Raw genomic sequence first — 20,010 nt, 5'->3', positions numbered from 1 at the left:
CCCACAGATATGGTTTAGAATGGAGTGTATAGTTTTTAGGTAAATAACAGTGTCATCTAGTGGCTAGATAAAATACTGCAAAGAGCACTGTTAAAAGTCTTATTTTTGTTTAGAGGTATAAAGTAGTTTCACAAAATTCATGTATTAAATTTTTGTGGATATGATTATAAACTTTTTAAGGTATACAAAAATATAAATAAGAAAATTTGGAAAAGTTCTACATTCTGTGTTAGCGTTTTTTTCTCGCATCTCTTGTAATTGTGGTGACATTGAAGGTATTGCATTTATTTTAAAATCGTCTTGGATGAAATGGAGCTAAACAAAAGTTTTGTTGCAGACAGTTAACAGATAGAGAATCAGCAAAATTGCAGTCAATTCAGCACCTTTTATGAAATTTAAATTCAATTTTACAAAAGTAGGTTAAAATTGATTGGCATCTTGGGAGTGTTTACCCAATTTTAATGTTTCCAAGATTTTAACAAAATTGTAACATTAAATTTTATATTTAAAAAGTACAGGGAAAGAGTTGTGGTCTTTTTGCACTTTATCAGTTTGAGTCTGTCAGGGCGCCATCAAAGCAGGAACTTAGAACAACACAATTGCAACTAAACAGAAATGTAGGTCATACGCTAAACTGTATTTATGATATGAAAGCCTTTGAAAATTGCCATTCCTAATGCTTTCTTAGTGTAGGCATTGAAGTCCCTCTTTGGCAGTGTATAGAGTACAACTTTGGAAGAAACCGCACAAGAACTGGTGCCAGAATGTTTTAATTACAGTTAACAAAGGTTGGAGCCTCTCTTAGATGGACAGTGGGGATGACTGCAGGAAGGGAGTGAGTTTAGACACTAAACCTGTGCGGATGTGGGTTTGTGGTGTTGAGAATGGGGCGGGGGGATTTGCTTATTCATGGTACTGGAAGAAAAGCTTCCCAAATTAAAAGTAAAATCCTGGACACAATAAAATCAATTGGAGTTCTGCTAGTGACTTCAATAGGACCAGGATTTCACCCTTCATATTTTCCCATTGTCCTAATAACATAGCTTACCGATGTATAAAATAAAATCCTAAAGTAACAAAACAAAGTTATTTTTCTCTCTATCAACTCTATTTTCTTCTCTCCAAAGTTCATATTGTCAGTGAAATTATATTTAATTCATTTTAGGGTGATTTAAATTTCCAATGTACGCAAGTTATGTAATTAAATTGCATCAATGTGTCTCTCTCTAACAGGGACCAGCGATCCATATGTCAAGTTTAAAATTGGAGGAAAAGAAGTGTTTAGAAGTAAAACTATACACAAGAACCTCAATCCCGTGTGGGAGGAAAAAACTTGCATTCTTATTGATCACCCTAGGGAACCATTGTATATAAAGGTGAGCCATTCATTTATTTTACTTCTGTAGAAGTTTTACCAAACAATTCAAGATACTGTTCTTTATCTCTGAAAAAATTATCATGTAATTCTATATTTCATAAAGGGACATGGTCAGCTAATTTTTATCCTCTAAAGTATTTTTTTTAAGCAAAACAGTGGTAATGAATTTCATTATATTTTTATAAAATCAGGTAAATCAATTTTTAAAATTCAAATACATGTTTTTCATGTTGTCATTTTAGACAATAGTGTGCTAGTACAGAAAGTGAAACGGATTAAAAAGAAGACGTCTGTCTTTCTTATCCAAGTTGAGTGAAATGCAAAATTAAGAAATAAAAATTGTAAATTAGGCTTCCAAAGCTCTTCAATTTTTAATAGTCTATTGTTATTAGTAAAGAAAAGGAAAAAAATAAATGATTTTTTTATAGATAATGTTTTTAATTTATATTTATGGGGATACCACTATACATAGTATAATTTTTACATGAAACACATTTCTGCCATATTAAAAAACTGTTCTTTGGTGAAGGGTATTTTGGGCCTGATCCTGTGAGGTGCAGAGTTCTCAGCTTCCATTGTTTTTGATATTCATAAATAAATAAGGTGTCTTTTTTTAACGTATATTTTGCATTGCTTTATATTGTTTTCCTTGCAAGCCTTGCAGGATTGCGGTATACCTTGCACCATTCAATCATTAAAAAGAGAGTAGTTATTTTTTTTTAAAAAAGGACTTAATCCAAAATTGAAGGGAAACTGGGATCTGAGGTACCATTTTTGTATTGATAACACCTCTTCAGGGTGTTCCAATTTAGGATTGGAGATCTCAATCTTGGGTTTAAGCTTCCACTGCCTGAAGCATTAAGTAGATCTGAGCTAAAAAGAATTGGGACCCAGGCATCTTTATACAGCTAGGAGTCCTTAGGCAAACAATAGGCAATCACGGATACTTTGATGTAGACCTATTTCCTAAGCATCACTGGTAATTCGCTACCCAAATTAACACAAGGCAATTCATCCATTAGGCAGTCTATCACAAACTTTAAAGAGACATATAGACAATGACATTATTTCATCCAAGATTCATCTAGATGTTAATATTCCCTTTTGATCTTTAAATCAACAGCTATAGTGACAGACAGGAACTGTCTGTTTACATGGCTAACATTTGACAAGATATGAGTACACACATACAATTAGTATCGCCTCTGATTTCTAACAATATAGGTTTGTATTTCAAAGTTCTAGCCTATCTACCATGAAATGGCCCTAATTACCATTTACATACTCTTCTAAACACGTCTCTAATGGTTGGCTTTGGGTCATTTAGCCTGTAAGCTGCTTAACCATTTGTGGCCATGTGTCACACTTTGTATAAGATTCGTTGCTTTTATATAACAGTGGTAGCAACAATGGTTTGCATGGTCATACTTTAATCAGATAACGACACGCGCACACACACACACACACACACACACACACACACACACAGCCCCAGTCTGGTAGGTGGAGAATGGGGAGGGGAGATCCGTGAGCTGCACTTTAATTGTAAAAGAGCCGCATGAGCCACAGTTTGGCCACCCCGGTTTAGATGCTTCGTGAGATCTGCCATCCTTTCGTGGTAGACAAGTCAGCTAACACCCACCGCATACTGATTTATTAATTTTTCCAGTGATAAAAATCCCCATATGTAAATCTCCTAATTGCTTAATTTAGATTGTAATTCCTTTTTAAAGAAAATTCTATAAAGCACCTTGCAAAATTATACTGCTAGCGGTGCACAGTCCATTTGCTTTTGACAACTATATCTCAGCCCTCCAGCGTGTGCTTTATAGAATTACTCAATGCAACAATTTAGGTATAATTCATAATCTGGAGGCTGAATCTGTGATATTTTTAAAAAAAATCTCTTGCATATGTTTTTCCTCTTCAGTCTCAATGGATTTGTTATAAAATGGCTTATTCTGTCAATAGAAGGTTGATATTATTTTATGCAGTCCAGATCTGATCGTTCCTTGGACATTTCCATAAGTAGGCACACTGAACTTTAAATGAGCAGCTTCAAATTTTAATTTACTTACCTCAGATAGGCATGAACCCTATGGTAGTCCTGCTTTAACAGGATGAAAATCTACTCTGAGAATGGACACTTAAGAAACATTTATTAATTAAGGAAGTTTCAAAAAAAATTTCTAATACTGGAAATACTTTCTTCTCTTGTATGTCTTAGGTCTTTGATTATGATTTTGGATTTCAGGACGACTTCATTGGCTCAGCTTTTATGGATCTTGCGTCACTAGAATTAAACAGGTATGATGCAAGTGTGAAAGTCCATGGAGTCTCATATGCACAGTCCTTGAGGTGTCAACTAATCTCATACTTGTGGCATTGCAAATAGAATTTTCAAGATGCTTAAAAATAACTAGCCTCTGCCACTTCAGCTAACAGTCAAAGGACATGTAGACTTAGAGTATTGTTGTAACATTAATGTTAATAATACTGTGTTAAGTCATCATACATAACACTTTCAGCTGTACCTACAGATGGGTTAGGATGCAGCCATTTTATTTCTGTTCCCATGGTTTTTTTTGTTCTGAGCTGTACCTCATCTTGTTCTTAAATTTAGTTTTCTTCTGTTTTAATTGAAATAAATGTTATAGTTCAGATTGAATTGCTTCAGTATGTCCAAGCTGCTTAGAATTTGAAATTGTCAGGATCCCAACAAGGGCAGTTGGGACCAAGGGTTTGAGCAAGGTCAAACCTGAGGCTGAGAGTAGTAGAGGAATTCATAATCAAGTTCCAGGCTGGGCTTGATACCAAGGATCAGAGTCTGAGTCAGGTTTCAAGGGCTGGGTCAGGAGGAAAGGTCCAAATGAAGCTGAGATTGAAGCTAGGACTTCAAGAGCATGAATGGAATGATCGTGGCAGCTACAGGAGATGTGTGCTGTTGCCAGGACACTTCCTGGAACACCTTTTGGGTTTATATACAGCAGGGAGCTAATCAGTAGCTGTGAGGCTGCTGCCTTGCAGACCTCTTGAGACAGGGCTTCCCATGATCTGTGTCCACAGCAAGTCATGGATAATGGGGCATGAGCTGGTTATAGCTGCTGCTGGGTGGCAGTATGGAGGTGTTCACTGCCTGGCAGCTCAGCAGATCTACGTTTGAGACATGCTGGCTCTTACACAAATGTATTTAGATGTCTGTCCTTAAGAACAGAAATAAACTAAAACTCATTAAAGTAATTGATTTTTTTTAAATTATTTTCTAAGTTGTTTCATATAAAATGTGGATTCTGTTGAGCCTGATGCTTCAGAAACATCATTAAACTGGTGCTTGAAATTCAGAATAAATATTTGTCTTTTGGTCTGCTAGACCAACAGATATCACCTTGACTTTGAAGGATCCTCACTACCCTGACCATGATCTGGGATGTATATTATTATCAGTTCTACTGGCTCCCAAAGAAGGACAGAGGGAAGTGGTAAGTTTAAAAGTTTCAACAAGTAAGTGTTAACCTGTTTTCACTTACAGAACATAGATAATATGATCCTTCCATGGTCATATGATTAGTAGCATAAGAAGAGGAGACTGCAATCTTGAAACAAATTTGTTTATAAGTAGACACTATTGATCAGTGTTTATCATGCATTTGAGCAAAAGTGTCCTACTTTAGATCAGATCCTCTTGTGAAAATAGTGAGGGATCCGGGTGGAACATAAATGTACAACAGTCTCAAATAAAATTCCAAGTGAATATTAGTAATTATATGGAAGTGCACTGATGAACCATTTTCTTGTTAAAGAATTTTGGACCTAGTGCTGCAGTGTCAACATTTCAGGCATATTCCAGTGTTGGAACGAAGAGGGAAACTTGTAATAATTAGAATTTCTGCTTCTTGGCATTTAATTGCGGAAACACTGGATATTTTTTGATGTCTTAGTAAAGTGCCATAAATAAAATGACCCTTTCTTTTCTGCACTTACTGTAATTTACTTATCCATCATGCCATGTAAAAGACAAGGGCATGGCACAAAAATAATGGTCAAGAACAAGGATTCAGGGATGGGGAGAAGCACAGAAATAAATACATTAAATAACTTAAACAAGCATTTTTTTGGTCAGGACGGATTTTCATTGTCAAGCTTTTACCAGGTAACTATTTGCTTTAAAAAGGTTTCAGAGTAGAATCTGTGAAATCTGCAACGTATTAAATCTAATTCACGGCTTCATAAACTAGTTCTCTCTCATTTTCAGTTAAAATCTATAAAGAGAGACAATTTTATTTAGTTTCCAGTACAGAACATGGATGCAACTATAGCTTTTAAAAATATGAGAAAGTTAAGTAATGAAGAATTAACATGTATATTGTGTCAATTTTTATTCCTGAGCATATTTCCTTTTGTTTATTTATGCTGACTGCAAAGTTATCACTTTTCTTTCAAAGGATGACATTTCATAGAATCAGAGAGGATACAGCAGTAACATCAAAATGGGCACTTTAAAACACTAGAAAATGTTGACATTATGTGGGCATTTTGGCCATTAGATGCAGAAAACTTGAGCTTTCCTACAGGATTTGCCAATTTTATATTTTTTGTGGACCCCTTTATTATTACCTATGTCATTAAATTTGATCTTTTGTGTAAAATTTCTGAAAGTATATGTCCTATTGACTTTCGAGTCTAAGACACTTCGGTGATTTTGAAAATGTTATCCTTTGGTTTTTCCAAATGCCCATATAATGTAAATTTAGCATTTAGCTTGGATCTTTTCTCCTGTTGACTTTTGAGTTGCAAGCGCTGCTGACCAATTTACATTAGAAATTTTCTAATTTCTAATTTAGTTAATGTAGAAATTAACTACAGTTTGAACAGTGCCTGTAAAATAACATGGATTCTCTTTCCTATAACACACATTTTTAGTCCCACAGGGGCAGAGAATTGTTGTAATCTCATGAAGGACTCCTCTATTCAAATGAATGGGAAACCTTAGTCTACCCCCTAGAATTTCACAAAGGAAGTGGAGAGAATCCTTTCTGGAAAGCAGCATCAGCCCCTTGACAAGTTATATAGTGAGATGCGTTTTAAGGTGTATGATGGTAAATCCTCCCCACTGCCTTCCATTCACCCTCTAAGTGGGCCACATAAGAACATACCCAGTGGTTCATGGAATTTGGGTTGACATATTTGTCTTTGCTCTGAATTATAAATAGATTTTATGTGAAATAAATTTCAAGAAATATTTAGTACTCACTCCTAAACACCAAAATTGAAACAATCCTTTTAATCTTCTGGGTGTTAAATAGGGAGTAAAAAATCCGCCCGCCAAAACCAACAATCAAACATAAGTCTTACTACCTGAAGCAAGCATCAAAGGTCAAGTAAACCAAGCTAAGTGATTAAGTAGGTAGGAGAACAGAAACAAAAAATTGTCTCCATGGTCTTCCACAGACTGTATTTTACCCTGTTTAATACAGGACTGTAGTATATAGTACATAGTCTTGTTGGAGTGTCATACAACTACTATCTACTTACAAGATGAGGAAGGCTGTGGAGGACTGAAACATTGTTTTTCATTTTTCCTCCAGCTATAATTAAACCACCAGTACATGAATGTGTATGCCTCGTTCTTGGAATGCTGTAGCATTAGAATTCTGCAGACAATTCTCCCACCATTAAGCCCCCTCATGACATTCTGTAAGAGTTGCCTGAAAAAAAAACCTGTTGTGTGCATATTCAAAAAATGAAAGTGCAATGTCTCTCTTAAACAATGGCTTCATCCATTTTGCTCAGCACAATATCCTACAAATTTGCATCATTTCTGATAATAAATTGTAAAACATATCTGAGATTAAATTTTGTCATTAAAGCAGGTATTACTGAGCTATTTGGCAACAACCCTGTTGCTCAAAGTTTAACAGTCAGAAGAAGGAAAACGTCTGATGTAGAAAGTAACATTCTACAGATTTTTAGTTATTTATTTATTTTACACACATACTCAAACACAGATATTGTGCTAGTCACTATTCAGGAAGAATAACCATCCATTACACAGTGAAATCTAAATATTCTGAATATTACCTCATAACAGCATGGCTTCTTCATTCCTGCCCCTCAACAGGATCTTTACCTTATGGGATAGAAACTGAATGTGAGAAGGGACAGGAGTGCATAGGTTGTCTGGCTAGCAGCCTCTTCCAGATTCAGTGGATTATGATAGTAGCAACAGGAAAACATGCTGTTATGTTACATCTTCAACTCCATTTACTTTCTATATATTATTTTAGCGAAAGGGACAATTTTATTCTTCCATTCAAACTGTGATTGTCATTGTGTAGACTGGCAGTTTGGATAATCAATGCAAGCAAAAGAAGAGTTGAGAAAAATAAAATATGAGAAGCACTAGAAAAATGCTATTTCTAATTACAAAAATTAAGCAGTACTGTATGAATGACTTTACACTATTAATTGATACATATAAAAAATTCTAATTAGAAAAAAATGAGGCCTAAAATTAGCTTTAAAATTATCTGAGTCATGTATGAATAAAGCTTGTTTGGTTTTTTAACTCATTGTATTTGTTTATGATAAATATTTGTTTTGTAAAGTGTAATGTAAAGCATGGCATATATATAATTTACAACTGCATGCATACTGACTTAAAAAGCATATTGGTGTGCCTCTTGTAAACTTGTGTCCTGTATCATGGTCATTTGTGATATTGTGCCTGCATGAGATTTTCTAGATCTTTTTCTAGCAAAGTTCAATGCACAGATTTCATCATTGGAGAACTTACAAAGTAACTGTAAGTTCATTTGAGCTGTATGTTCCATTATGTTTTCTAGAACTATAAACTGCTTGGCTAATGTTAGAAGATTAAAAATAAAATAAAAGCTAAAAATTCTCAAATATACAAATGTTAAAAGGATATTACTGATGAATACAAATAAAATCTGTGGTATTGATTTGTTTCTGAAGTGGTTTATCCCAAATGATGCATAATCTTAGTTTGATTTTAGAAAAAAATATACCCATTGTTAAAATGTAGTTGATTTGTTTGTTCCCTTGAATTCTATTATGTTTTACCTCTGTAATATTATGTATCTGCCTAAAGGTTGTAAATATCACAGAAAAAGAAAATGAAAGAGTGGAATGGATTCAAGTCATGGAATGTTTTCAGATGATACCATTTCCTGCAGCTCATCTATCAGTCTGTTTTGTGTTATGCATTTATTTTATTGACTTCTAAGAAAAGTTGATCAGATTGTTATTACTACAACTTTAAACTTGTACTGCAACAGCCTTTGTTAATATTGATAAGCTCAAACGTACAATCATGCATTTCTGTAGCTAGAATACAAAATACATTTCTCAGAGATTAAATAGTATTAGATTTCTATCTATTGGGGCTCAATTCTTTCCTCACTTAGGATATGATCCAAAACACACTGTATTCAGTGGGTGGCAGTATGGTACACTGAATAGGACTCAGGAAATCTGAGTTCTAGTCTTGGCTCTGCAATTGACTCAGAATGTGACCGTAGTCAAGTTACTTAACTTCTCTATGCCTCAGTTTTCCTGTTTGTAAAAATAAAGGTAATAATACTTACCCAACATTGTAAAGCCCTTTGACATCTGTGGATGAAAAGTACTTGTTAAGATTTGAGTATTATTTATTGAGGACAGAATTTGGCCCTTTGGGTTTAAACTATCCTTAGCAGCTTAAATAAACATTAAACATTTTTCTTCCAATTTTCCAGTTAAACAAGGTTTTATTTTTGGTATGGAAAAATCTCATCATTTATTTTAAGATTATCAATAACATGCATCTTTCTCCCCTCCACTTTTTTCCTCCATGCAGTATTTTTATTTCCTGACAATGAAATCTCATATTTTAAATCTCTTTTCTGGCCACCTGAAAAAGAAAGTGACTAAAATTAAGCATAGTGCACAATTTGCTTATTTTGCAAGGGACAAAGAGAGTTTCAGTGAACTTAATGCCATTTAATTTGTTCACACTAAATGAAAACTTACATTGCCAAAATAACACTAACCTTTTTATGAATATAAGGTACACAACTTAATTGCTCAAGTAAAATGCTTAAAAATGAGTCAGAACAAGTATCATAATTTTGTAAGATTAATACCGGAAAGTGTAGTGTGCCACTAATAAAAGGTTATTGGAGACCTTCAATTCTTTAGCAGTTTTAGTATACGACATCCTGGCTAGACACTTGACACCTTAGAAAACATATTGCTTCTCAGTACTGTGGATAAAATTTAACTATAGAAAAGGCAGAACATGATCAGTGCTTCATAGCACAGCAACTAAATTTTGAGAATGTTCTAATTTCTTAGCAGCAGAAAATAAAATCCAGAAATATTTCAATTGGCCAAAGTCTCTTGAGCAGCCAAGGAGTGCTTGGTGCAAGTCTGGAGATGGGCAGAGAACAACTTATTTAAGCAGCCTTTGTGTTCACCTGATCCTAGGATTAGCAGGCACTAGCCTGGACCCTGGAGCAAGGAAGATCAAACTAAAGGAAGAACAGGAGTACTTGTGGCACCTTAGAGACTAACAAATTTATTAGAGCATAAGCTTTCGTGGACTACAGCCCACTTCTTCGGATGCATATAGAATGGAACATATATTGAGGAGATATATATACACACATACAGAGAGCATAAACAGGTGGGAGGTGTGTCACAATCAACTCCGGTTTGAATAAGGACTGGGAATGGCTGAGCCATTACAAACATTGACTCTATCTCCCCTTGTAAGTACTCTCACACTTATTATCAAACTGTCTGTACTCGGCTAGCTTGATTATCACTTCAAATTTTTTTTTCTCTTAATTAATTGGCCTCTCAGAGTTGGTAAGACAACTCCCACCTGTTTATGCTCTCTGTATGTGTGTATATATATCTCCTCAATATATGTTCCATTCTATATGCATCCGAAGAAGTGGGCTGTAGTCCACGAAAGCTTATGCTCTAATAAATTTGTTAGTCTCTAAGGTGCCACAAGTACTCCTGTTCTTCTTTTTGCGGATACAGACTAACACGGCTGTTACTCTGAAACCTGTCAAACTAAAGGCTGCACTGGTGGCCAGGGATTAGCCATACACATGGGAGCCCCAGTCACACACCTTTTCCCTGACCACATCCCCAGGACCACTAACTAATAGGAGGGTAGTATTAAAGATTCTATAGTGGCTGCACACCATCCAAGGATGCCATTATACAGGAGGTATCCACCTGTGGCTGTATCTGCTGTGCAAAGGAGCTAGAGTACTCTAAAGTATTGGAGCACGGGTTCCTAAAATTCAAAGCTTATTACTCAAGTGATCAGTCAAAAATTGCAATTGCTTTTAAAATAATTGATTTTTTTTCATTGCTTTATCCACTTCCCTACTTTTTTTTATTTTAGACATTCTTCGCATTCATTATCCTAATTTCTCCAAAAATATTAGGAGAACCAAATCCATCTGAAGGGTTTGCTTGAGTATGAGAGATGGTTCTAGTTGCTTTGATTTCAGTCTTGTGTAGTTGTCACTGGAAAATATCTGTTGTCACTACAGAAGCTGTGGTTAAATGTGGATTGTCCCTTTGGAAGACAGTTAGCCTCCTTTTTTCTATGTCTGTCAGAGTAAAAGGTCATTAAAATGCTTTATTTCATTTACAGACCATGCTAATGAGGAAGAGTTGGAAAAGATCAAGTAAGGTAATTCTTAGCATGTGGTCTTTTAGCATTATTTTTTAGAAGAATCATATTTCATACTAAATATCTCTCTTAGCATTGCAAACGATGGCACAGGATTTATTCTGTATGAAGTTATATTTTTATATAATTTTGGGGACAACTGAGTGCACCTTTTCAGTAATAATGAAACTATTCAACTGTGTTTTTACAACCTTTTAACTTGTCTCAAATTCATCCAAACACTTCTAGTTATTTATGTAACTGGAAAACATGGCAGTGTTTTCCCTAATGTTGGTAACCTATCATGTATGGTAATTTTTCTTGTACACAACAGGTCCTAAAAATAAATGTTCATGTGCTAAGCTCAAAGATATATGGGGATCTTTGTGTCCCAATATCACTTTAACTATTTTTTTGAATTTGATTTTAATTGACTGAAATTATGCTTGCAAATGTTTCTAGCTTGATAGTTCTAAGGAATTAAATCCTCTAACCACAGGACAGACACAGGAGAAACAAGAGTAGTCAAGTTTTCCTACTGTACCCCCACTCCACCAATGTGCCTCAACCGTTATTTTGAGGGAACAGGTCAGGGAGTAACAGGTGGTAGCTGAATAGGGCTATCTCCAAGCCAGTTCAGATGTTGGCCTTTCTGCTAACACTCTCCACCATAGTGTAAGCAGTTATGGTTGTGTATGCAATGTACATATCTGGCTACTAAGACTTTGACTGAGATCACCAACACCAAACAAAGTTAAGTTTTCCATATTTGCTGTGCATATTTCTGCACACTTTTTAAAAGTTTTTGTTGCTTTTTTTAGGAACTGATACCACATAAGTACAGTATGCTTTCTAATGAAGCATATACTGTGTATAGTATAGGTACTGCTCTTGAGTTGTATTCATTTTTATTTATGTAACTTTAAAAAAAAAATAGGAAAACATCTCCAAGATTTGAAATTGACCGCAAAGTCTGATTTTGAGAATAGCTGTTTATCCTGTAAATTCCTTAAAACATATTAACCATCCAAGGGCGAGTTTTACTTTTTTTTAAGAAACATGCTTTACTTTTCTAGTATATAAACAAACTTAACTATAGTGTCATTGCAGAGGGCAATTCTATATTACATACTCAATGGAAAATGCTTAAATCAATATATTTATCATTTAATCATATTTAAAGTACAGAACTAGGGTTGCGAGTTCCTGGATTCTGTTCCTGGCACTCACATAAACTTCCTATGTAAGATTAAGCAGGCCACTTATCCTCTTTTCTTTTCCAAATCTGTAAAATGACGATGATAGGTAATTATCTCACAGTAGTGTGATGAACAATAATTCATTGATGTTTGCACAAAAGTTAGCTTCTTAGATGGAAGATGCTATGGAAGTATGATTATTAATTTAAGCTTTTTCCAGCAATTTCCATAATACACTGGGAACTCAGATTGGAGTTCTTCTGAAGTGCTAATGAAATGTTGTGGGGCTGGTGAATCACATTGGTTTATATATCCTGCAAATGAAGCTTTAACTTCTGATATTGTAGTACCTTCGCTCAAGTGGGACTTCCCTAGTTTGAAAAGCTATTTCTCATGTTTTATCTGCATTTGACAATGGGCAGTTAGCAGCCTTGATAATCCAAAATGCTTGATGATATCATAGTTAAGAATTCTCCAAAATGTCCTACCTATATGATTTGTTCTATATTCACTTTCATGTTAGTTATTTAACAGCAATTCATTTAACAGTTGCGACTCTCACTGATAGGCATATAAAAAGGTTTGGTACATACAGAATGTATTAATTTAAATATTGTATTCATGTATCTATAATTCACTGAAACCAGATTCACTAGAGTTCATATACAGACATGTTTCTACCATATATATGATGGTGATGGTCAGGTTATAAATTGCATCATGTAATAAACTGCATTTATTATGCATCTTAGGCCATTTCAGTTGCACTCTGCCCATTAGTCCATCTTCACCGGTACTATTTTTACAATTGCAAACCTCTGAGAAACTTCAAACAGTTTCCTTTTTAAATTTAAAAAAAGCTGTACTAAAGATGTTTTCTTGTATTCACAAATATAGAATTTCTTTCAAAAATTGCAGTACTCTGAGATGCAGGATGGATCAATATTAAATGAAGTATCATTGAGGTTTAAGGAATGTCTGGAAATAGGTATTTCATATTATAATGTAGGAGGGAAATCATCTGCTCCACCCCCTCTTCAGTAGGACACAGTATTTATTTGTGGACCTAGGAGCTTGAGATCTCAGACCCTAAAATCATGATATGATTTATTGGAAAAGCTAATACAGATAACTTTTAGGGGTATCTAAAATAAAGTACATTTTTAACCCTCCAAGGTCTTTACAGTTGCACCTATAGTAAGGGAATCTGGCTCTACAGATTGTGGGGGTATGAATTGCTTTTATAAACTCCCTAATACATTCTAAAAATAGTTTTTCATTAATTAATTGTTGTAATTGGTACTTATGAGAGTCAGCACTATGTCTATGCGGTGAAACCCACAGTACTAGCTTTTCAAGTTGTTTCCAGCATACAATACTGTGATACAACTATTAATATAATTAGAGCTTTCATGAACAAAGAACATCAACTTGAATTGGCTGGTTATGAAAATGTATTGGAAAAATAGATTCATTTCCAGCCCTTCTCCATCCAAAGGGAAGATGATGTCTGAGCCCCTTTGTAAAATGTTGGCCAGCTATCAATGAGTAAGAGAGGCAAATGAGACAATCTTTTGCCTTTACAACTTTTTACACTCCTATACAGTGCAATGCTATCTGGAAAGGGTTAAACATATCTCCTCTGTATTATTGAGCCTGAAGGAAGTAGTAATCACAGAGAGAAATGTGTAGCATTTTTTTTTAATGTAGTATTTATCCTTTTGTACAGGATGACGGCATTCCCATTGCTTAAGTACTCACTCAGTATTTTCCTCGTCTTGACTTCCGTTAATGAGGTTTCTTTTTTTCTCACCCATACTGCCAATAATAGGTTTTTTTTTCCAAATGAAATCTTATTACTTCTGGCACTCACATAATGTGAGATTGGGTTGTGTTTAGTGTTGAAATCAAAAGGATAAATAGTAAGCTTGTGGCCTGTGAAACAGTAAATGAACTTCAGTATTGATTTGTATGTCAGCAAGAGCAAATGTATCATCTGCCCAAAACCAAACATCATCTGATCATAATAAGAAACAGGAAGGGGATAAAAATCTGCAAAACAAAAATGTGTTTCTGTTGCAAAATGTTAGATTATTAGTGTTTACTCAGACTAGTAATTGCTAACTTTACAGACACTACTCCGACTGCGAGATGTAATGTATACCTTTAAGATCCAAGCTATTATTAAAAAACAGATGGGGTTGATATGTAATTTTACCCACATTCAGCAATTGGTTGGGTTTTTTTTTTCTTTGTGCAGACTTGGAAAAGCTAAAGGCTTTCCTCATGATTATCCCTTTAACAAAGTTGTATTTTATTGAAAAATACAATCTACTCTCATGAAGGACATGGGGATGCCTGTAATATTTTATGAATATGTTCCTTCCATTTGTTTGATATGGTAGTTTTTGCTATATGAATTCAAGGGGTTAATTCAAGCTGAAGTTGCTTGTATCTATGCAAGAAGGGGGTTGAGAGCTTCAAATAGACTGTTTACTAGCCCTTAAAGGACAATGCAAGTGTAACTTGCTTTTGAAGTTTTACCTCTGACCAGGTGGAGTCCAATAGTCTGGCTTGTAACCACAGGAGGGAGAATCAGAAGTGGGGGAAAAGTGTAAAAAGGATCTTTGGAGAGTAAAAGGACAATTTCTTAAGGACAGGCAGAGGCAGGGTCTGATAGGGAGATGGGGACAGACTTGAAGCCTGTGTCGCTTTTTCATTAGATAGATTTACACTTTGTGTTCCTGAGCACAACTCCCATAAAGGGCCCCCTAAACATAACAGTAGATCGACTCAGCTGGAAAACATCAATCAGATCTCTGGGCTGATCTCTGAACCAGGAAGTTTTTCAAGAGATCGCTTGAAAGTTCCAACATCAGAATATAGATTTTTCAGCAATATTATCAAATTGCAAGATATCACTATTCTTTTACAGAGAGACAGACTAAAAAACAGTAATGAAAGTGCTATCTTGAGTGACCTCCTCTGCTACTTTATGCGTTTTACCAATTCCCTTAGACTCATAGATTCTAAGGTCACAAGGGAACATTATGATCATCTAGTTTGACCTCCCGCATGATGCGGGCCACAAAAGCTGACACACCTACTCCTGGAATAATTCTTTCCCTTGACTCAGCTGTTGAAGTCCCCAAATCATGATTTAAAGACTTCAAATCGCTGACAATCCTCCAGCAAGCGACCCCTGCCCCATGCTGCAGAGGAAGGCGAAAAACCTCCAGGGCCTCTGCCAATCTACCTTGGAGAAAAATTCCTTCCCGACCCCAAATATGGCGATCAGCTGAACCCCGAGCATGCGGGCAAGATTCTCTAGCCAGACCCTCTGGAAAAAGTTCTCTGTAGTAACTTTTAATATCCCATCATTGACCATTGTTACTAATTACCAGCGATGGCACGTTATTGACCTGTTGACTAAAATCACTTTATCCCATCAAACCATCCCCTCCATAAACTTATCAAGCTTAATCTTAAAGCCAGAGAGGTCTTTCGCCCCCACTATTTCCCTTGGAAGGCTGTTCCAAAACTTTACCTCTCTGATGGTTAGAAACCTTCATCTAATTTCAAGCCTAAACTTCCCGACGGCCAGTTTATATCCATTTGTTCTCGTGTCCACATTAGTACTGAGCTGAAATAATTCCTCTCCCTCCCTGGTATTTATCCCTCTGATATTTTTAAAGAGAGCAATCATATCCCCCCTCAGCCTTCTTTTGGTTAAAGTAAACAAACCGAGCTCCTTTAGTCTCCTTTCATACGACAGATTTTCCATTCCTCGGATCATCCTAGTGGCCCTTCTTTGTACCTGTTCCAGTTTGATTTCATCCTTTTTAAACATGGGAGACCAGAACTGCACACAGTACTCCAAATGAGGTCTCACCAGTGCCTTGTATAACGGAACCAGCACCTCCTTATCCCTGCTAGAAATACCTCGCCTAATGTATCCCAAGACCGCATTAGCTTTTTTCACGGCCACATCACATTGCCGACTCATAGTCATCCTGCGATCAACCAGGACTCCGAGGTCCTTCTCCTCTTCCGTTACATCCAACTGATGTTTCCCCAGCTTGTAACTAAAATTCTTGTTAGTCATCCCTAAATGCATAACCTTACACTTCTCACTATTTCTAATTTGATAGAAAGTGATGAATGCACTTTTGGGGTGAAATCCTTTGTCACTGACTTCAGTGCGGCCAGGATACCTGAGCAATACATAAAACTTTTGAATTTACTGATGTCCTGGAAAGAATGTGGACTACAAGATAGTGCTCCATCTTTTCCTACAAGAAGTTCTCTCCTTTGGAGGTAGAGCCAGTACCCTCAGGGGACATATATCTTCTTGTATCAAACTTTTGAACTCCAGGGGAGTAGTCCCTCATCATTCAGCTTCAAATCTTCAAATTCCTTAAACTGCAGAATGGGTTAATCCACCCAGGAAACTCAGTGCTATTCCACAGGCATTCACAGGCCCACTAATCATTTACACCCATTGAGAATCTAGTGCAGGGTATGTACAATGTCACTTTATTTTCTTACTATTATGCTAGAGGTCCTAGCAGTAGTTATGTCCACACATAGTCTCAGAGCTGGAAGCAATTTAGTTGGAAACTTACTGCTCCATTTTTCATGGCATTGATGATATAGTGGAGTCAATTCATAAGGACATTTTCCATTTCACAATATTTTATTCTTGCCATTTTGTCCTTAAACAGAATTCAAGAAGTCAAAACTGATTTTTCTCTACTTTCATCTCTGACGGGGGTCAAAAAGTCATTTCTACAGGATATAAAATTGAGTGCATTCAATTTACAAAATCAGGGATTTAATCCCACTTTAAGGACCCAAAGCCCAGTCCTAGATCGATGGCCACATTCTTAGTAGAGAAGACCAGCATGTCCAGCAAAGAGAGTATGCAAAGTGGCAACATGGACCAACATCCAAACCTGGAAGCTGACCCTACAAGCTGCCCTACACAGAATTGTTCAGGAATATGATGCTCCAAACCATGGTTCCGCCTTAATCCTGCCAGTTTAGTCTTTTTTTTTTTTTTTGTCTGTTAGTATTCATATACTGTTCTCTCTTGTATTTTTACAACTGGCTTCACCAAATAATTTAGTCAGCAACTCAATAGAGAATGGAAAATGTTAACTGATCTGTCGATTTCTCTTCTCTGAGAAAGGCCCTTCCAGTGATCTGTCCCTCCTTGTTCCTTTGTATATGAATGTTTTCTACAGTTGGATTTACAATATTGTAAAGTAAATCCAAAAATATCCAATCAGCTTCTCAACTGAGAAGATATCTGACATAAAGCTGTTCCATTTATTCTTGCTGAAGTTAACCAATTACTAGTCAGAGAATGCTTTGAAAAACTCTCTGAAAGGGACCTCCAGGCTGGGCCCACATATGACTGTTAAGATATATTTTATTCTTTCTGCCTCTGGCATGACCAAAGGGGGACCCTACCTCACATGCAGGTTACAGACCCAAAATGATTGGACCAGTGTAAGGATAAAGCATAAGAATAACTGTTAGACAAACATCTGTCAGGGATGGTCTACATAATACTTAGTCCTGCCATGAGTGCAGGAGACTGGACTAGATGACCTCTGGAGGTCCCTTCCAGTCCTATGAGTCTATTTCCATATCCTATTCTAATTTCCATATCCACTGTGGTTAACTGATAGTTCATGGAATTCAAATAACGGACTGTGTGCAAGGTGTTGTAATGATTTAGAAATAGGCAAAATAGTCATCCTGGATATTGGAAGTGAGAGATAAGTGCAATTAATTGCTATTGGAATTGTGGAATAAATCCTCCTATGCTGGAGTCAGAAAATGGGTTGGTTTTATGCGAATACAGTATGTCCACCCTTTCTGCTAGTTTCGCTTATGAAGTAGTGGTATAGGAATGATTAACATCAGGGTCTAAAGTAAGCCTCCTAACAAGCAACTGGGAAGGTCTCACTTTAATTCTGGCATATGCTAGTGTTGCCTTACAGGCAGTGTGCAATGTCTGCATCAGTCACATATCCAGATTTGGAGCTGGATAAACTAGAACATTGGTTTATCAACAACCATTATAGAAGCCAATCTTGTGTTTACCATTAAAAAGTCTGAATCTTCCAGCACTAACCACACAATGTTATGCAAATGCACAGCTTTTCCTTAAGCTTAGAATAGGATATGTCTGTGGTGACTTATAATAGTTGCCAGAGGTTGACTTGATAATGGCTTCTACTTTCGAATATTATAAACATTCTTAAAGGCCCTGACTAAGGACTGGTACACACCTAAAACTTAAGCTGACCTGGTTATGTTACTGAGGGCTGTGAAAAATTTTGTGCCCTCTGCAATGCAGTTAGGTCGACCTACCTCACACAGTAGATGCAGCTACTTAGAATCCGTCTATCAACCTGGCTACTGCCTCTCAAGGGGATGGATTTACTACAGAGATGGAGAAACCCTTTCCATCTCTATAGCAAGCATCTACACTATAGTGTTATGGCGGTGTAGCTGCAGTGCCTCTTGTAGTGTAGACATACCCTCAGGTAATTAAGCAAGTGCCTACCTTTGAGCATGTGAGTAGTTTTTGGCAATATTCTTGATGAGTCCACTGGAGGTACTGGCTGTCCAATATGATGATTAGAGCTGGCCGGAAAAAAATATAATTCCCATGGCGGAAAAATTGAATTTTTTGGGAAAAAATTAATTACAAATCAGAAGAAAAATTCAAAAATTTGAATTTTTTCATAGGAGCTAAATTCTAAAAAAAAAAAAAAATTTGTTTTGGGAGAGCCAAAACAGATTTTTTCATCCTGCTCCTAGGGGCTATCCAACTCCCCAGGGAGAGTCATACTGCCTAGGTAGTTGAGGCGCTAAGAAGCCTGGGCTCTCTGGTAACCCGTCACGTAGGCCACCAAAGAGCTGAGGGTTTGCAAGCCCTGGGACGTTGACTCCCCAGCAACCTGTTAGGCTGCTGAGGAATTGGGGAGTCCAAGAAGGCAGACAGGCAAACAGGCAGAAAACCTGCCTATCTGCCTGGTTTCTGTCAAGTTTTGACTGAATCTGCACATTCCCATGGAATGTTTTGATTTCATTGAATCAGCATTTCTGATGGAAAACCAACCAATGCTTGCTGTGATCAGTGACATAATTCTGTCTTTACATAAACAGCTTTATTTTACGTCTATAAATACCACTTGCACTTTGCACTCTCATGAGTGTCTAATTAACATGCTAAGTGCACTTAAGCACAGTTTGCATGCCAAGAAATGAATCCAGCTGCTGATGCTTTTTTATGTAAGACTCTTATTATCATCAGTTTGGCAGAGGAATTTTAATGCAAGATAATACCTTATAGCAAAAGCTTGCCAAAATAAGGCTCTGGAAGGGAATATTGTTCATTTAAACTGAAAATTATTTTCAGCTCAGTAATGGCCTGCTCTTGCTCCCATTGAAATCAAGAGCAGAATTCCCATTGACGTCAACTGAAGCAGGATTGGTCCTTAAATCTGGAGGGCACAGTTAAATTTGATACATTAATGACACATTAAAACACATCAGTAAAACCCTCTAAGTGCCTTAATTTAAGGAAAGGTGCAGTAACAGATTATCTTGCACCTTTAGTCAAACATAATGGAAAAAAGTAGTCATTAACAATTATCAGCTCTTCTCTGTCATGTCATGGTGTCCTGGTAAAATTTAGGGGAAATGTGAAGATAAGA

At 36.3% G+C, this 20,010-nt stretch overlaps 1 protein-coding gene across 10 annotated transcripts in view; it reads left to right on the top strand.

Annotated features, from left to right (window-relative positions):
* MCTP1 (multiple C2 and transmembrane domain containing 1) overlaps nucleotides 1-20,010 on the top strand; it is a 473,721-nt gene that overhangs the window by 253,073 nt on the left and 200,638 nt on the right. For 8 of the 10 annotated variants that reach the window (XR_010588809.1, XR_010588810.1, XM_008172983.4 and 5 more), the window contains 4 exons: nucleotides 1,234-1,376; nucleotides 3,606-3,685; nucleotides 4,749-4,857; nucleotides 11,058-11,096. Coding sequence is in view for 8 of the 10 variants with exons in the window: in XM_008172983.4 (XP_008171205.1) it covers nucleotides 1,234-1,376; nucleotides 3,606-3,685; nucleotides 4,749-4,857; nucleotides 11,058-11,096 (371 nt within the window). In the remaining 2 variants the exon portion in view is untranslated. The remainder of the gene's footprint in view (nucleotides 1-1,233; nucleotides 1,377-3,605; nucleotides 3,686-4,748; nucleotides 4,858-11,057; nucleotides 11,097-20,010) is intronic. The other 2 variants (XM_042855833.2, XM_065550187.1) reach the window with 1 other exon arrangement.

The sequence above is a fragment of the Chrysemys picta genome, chromosome 6 (genome assembly GCF_011386835.1).
Source record: "Chrysemys picta bellii isolate R12L10 chromosome 6, ASM1138683v2, whole genome shotgun sequence".
Taxonomy (NCBI): Eukaryota; Metazoa; Chordata; order Testudines; family Emydidae; genus Chrysemys; species Chrysemys picta.
The sequence above is the reverse complement of the archived record's forward strand: the minus strand, read 5'-3'. Positions and strand labels throughout refer to the sequence as shown.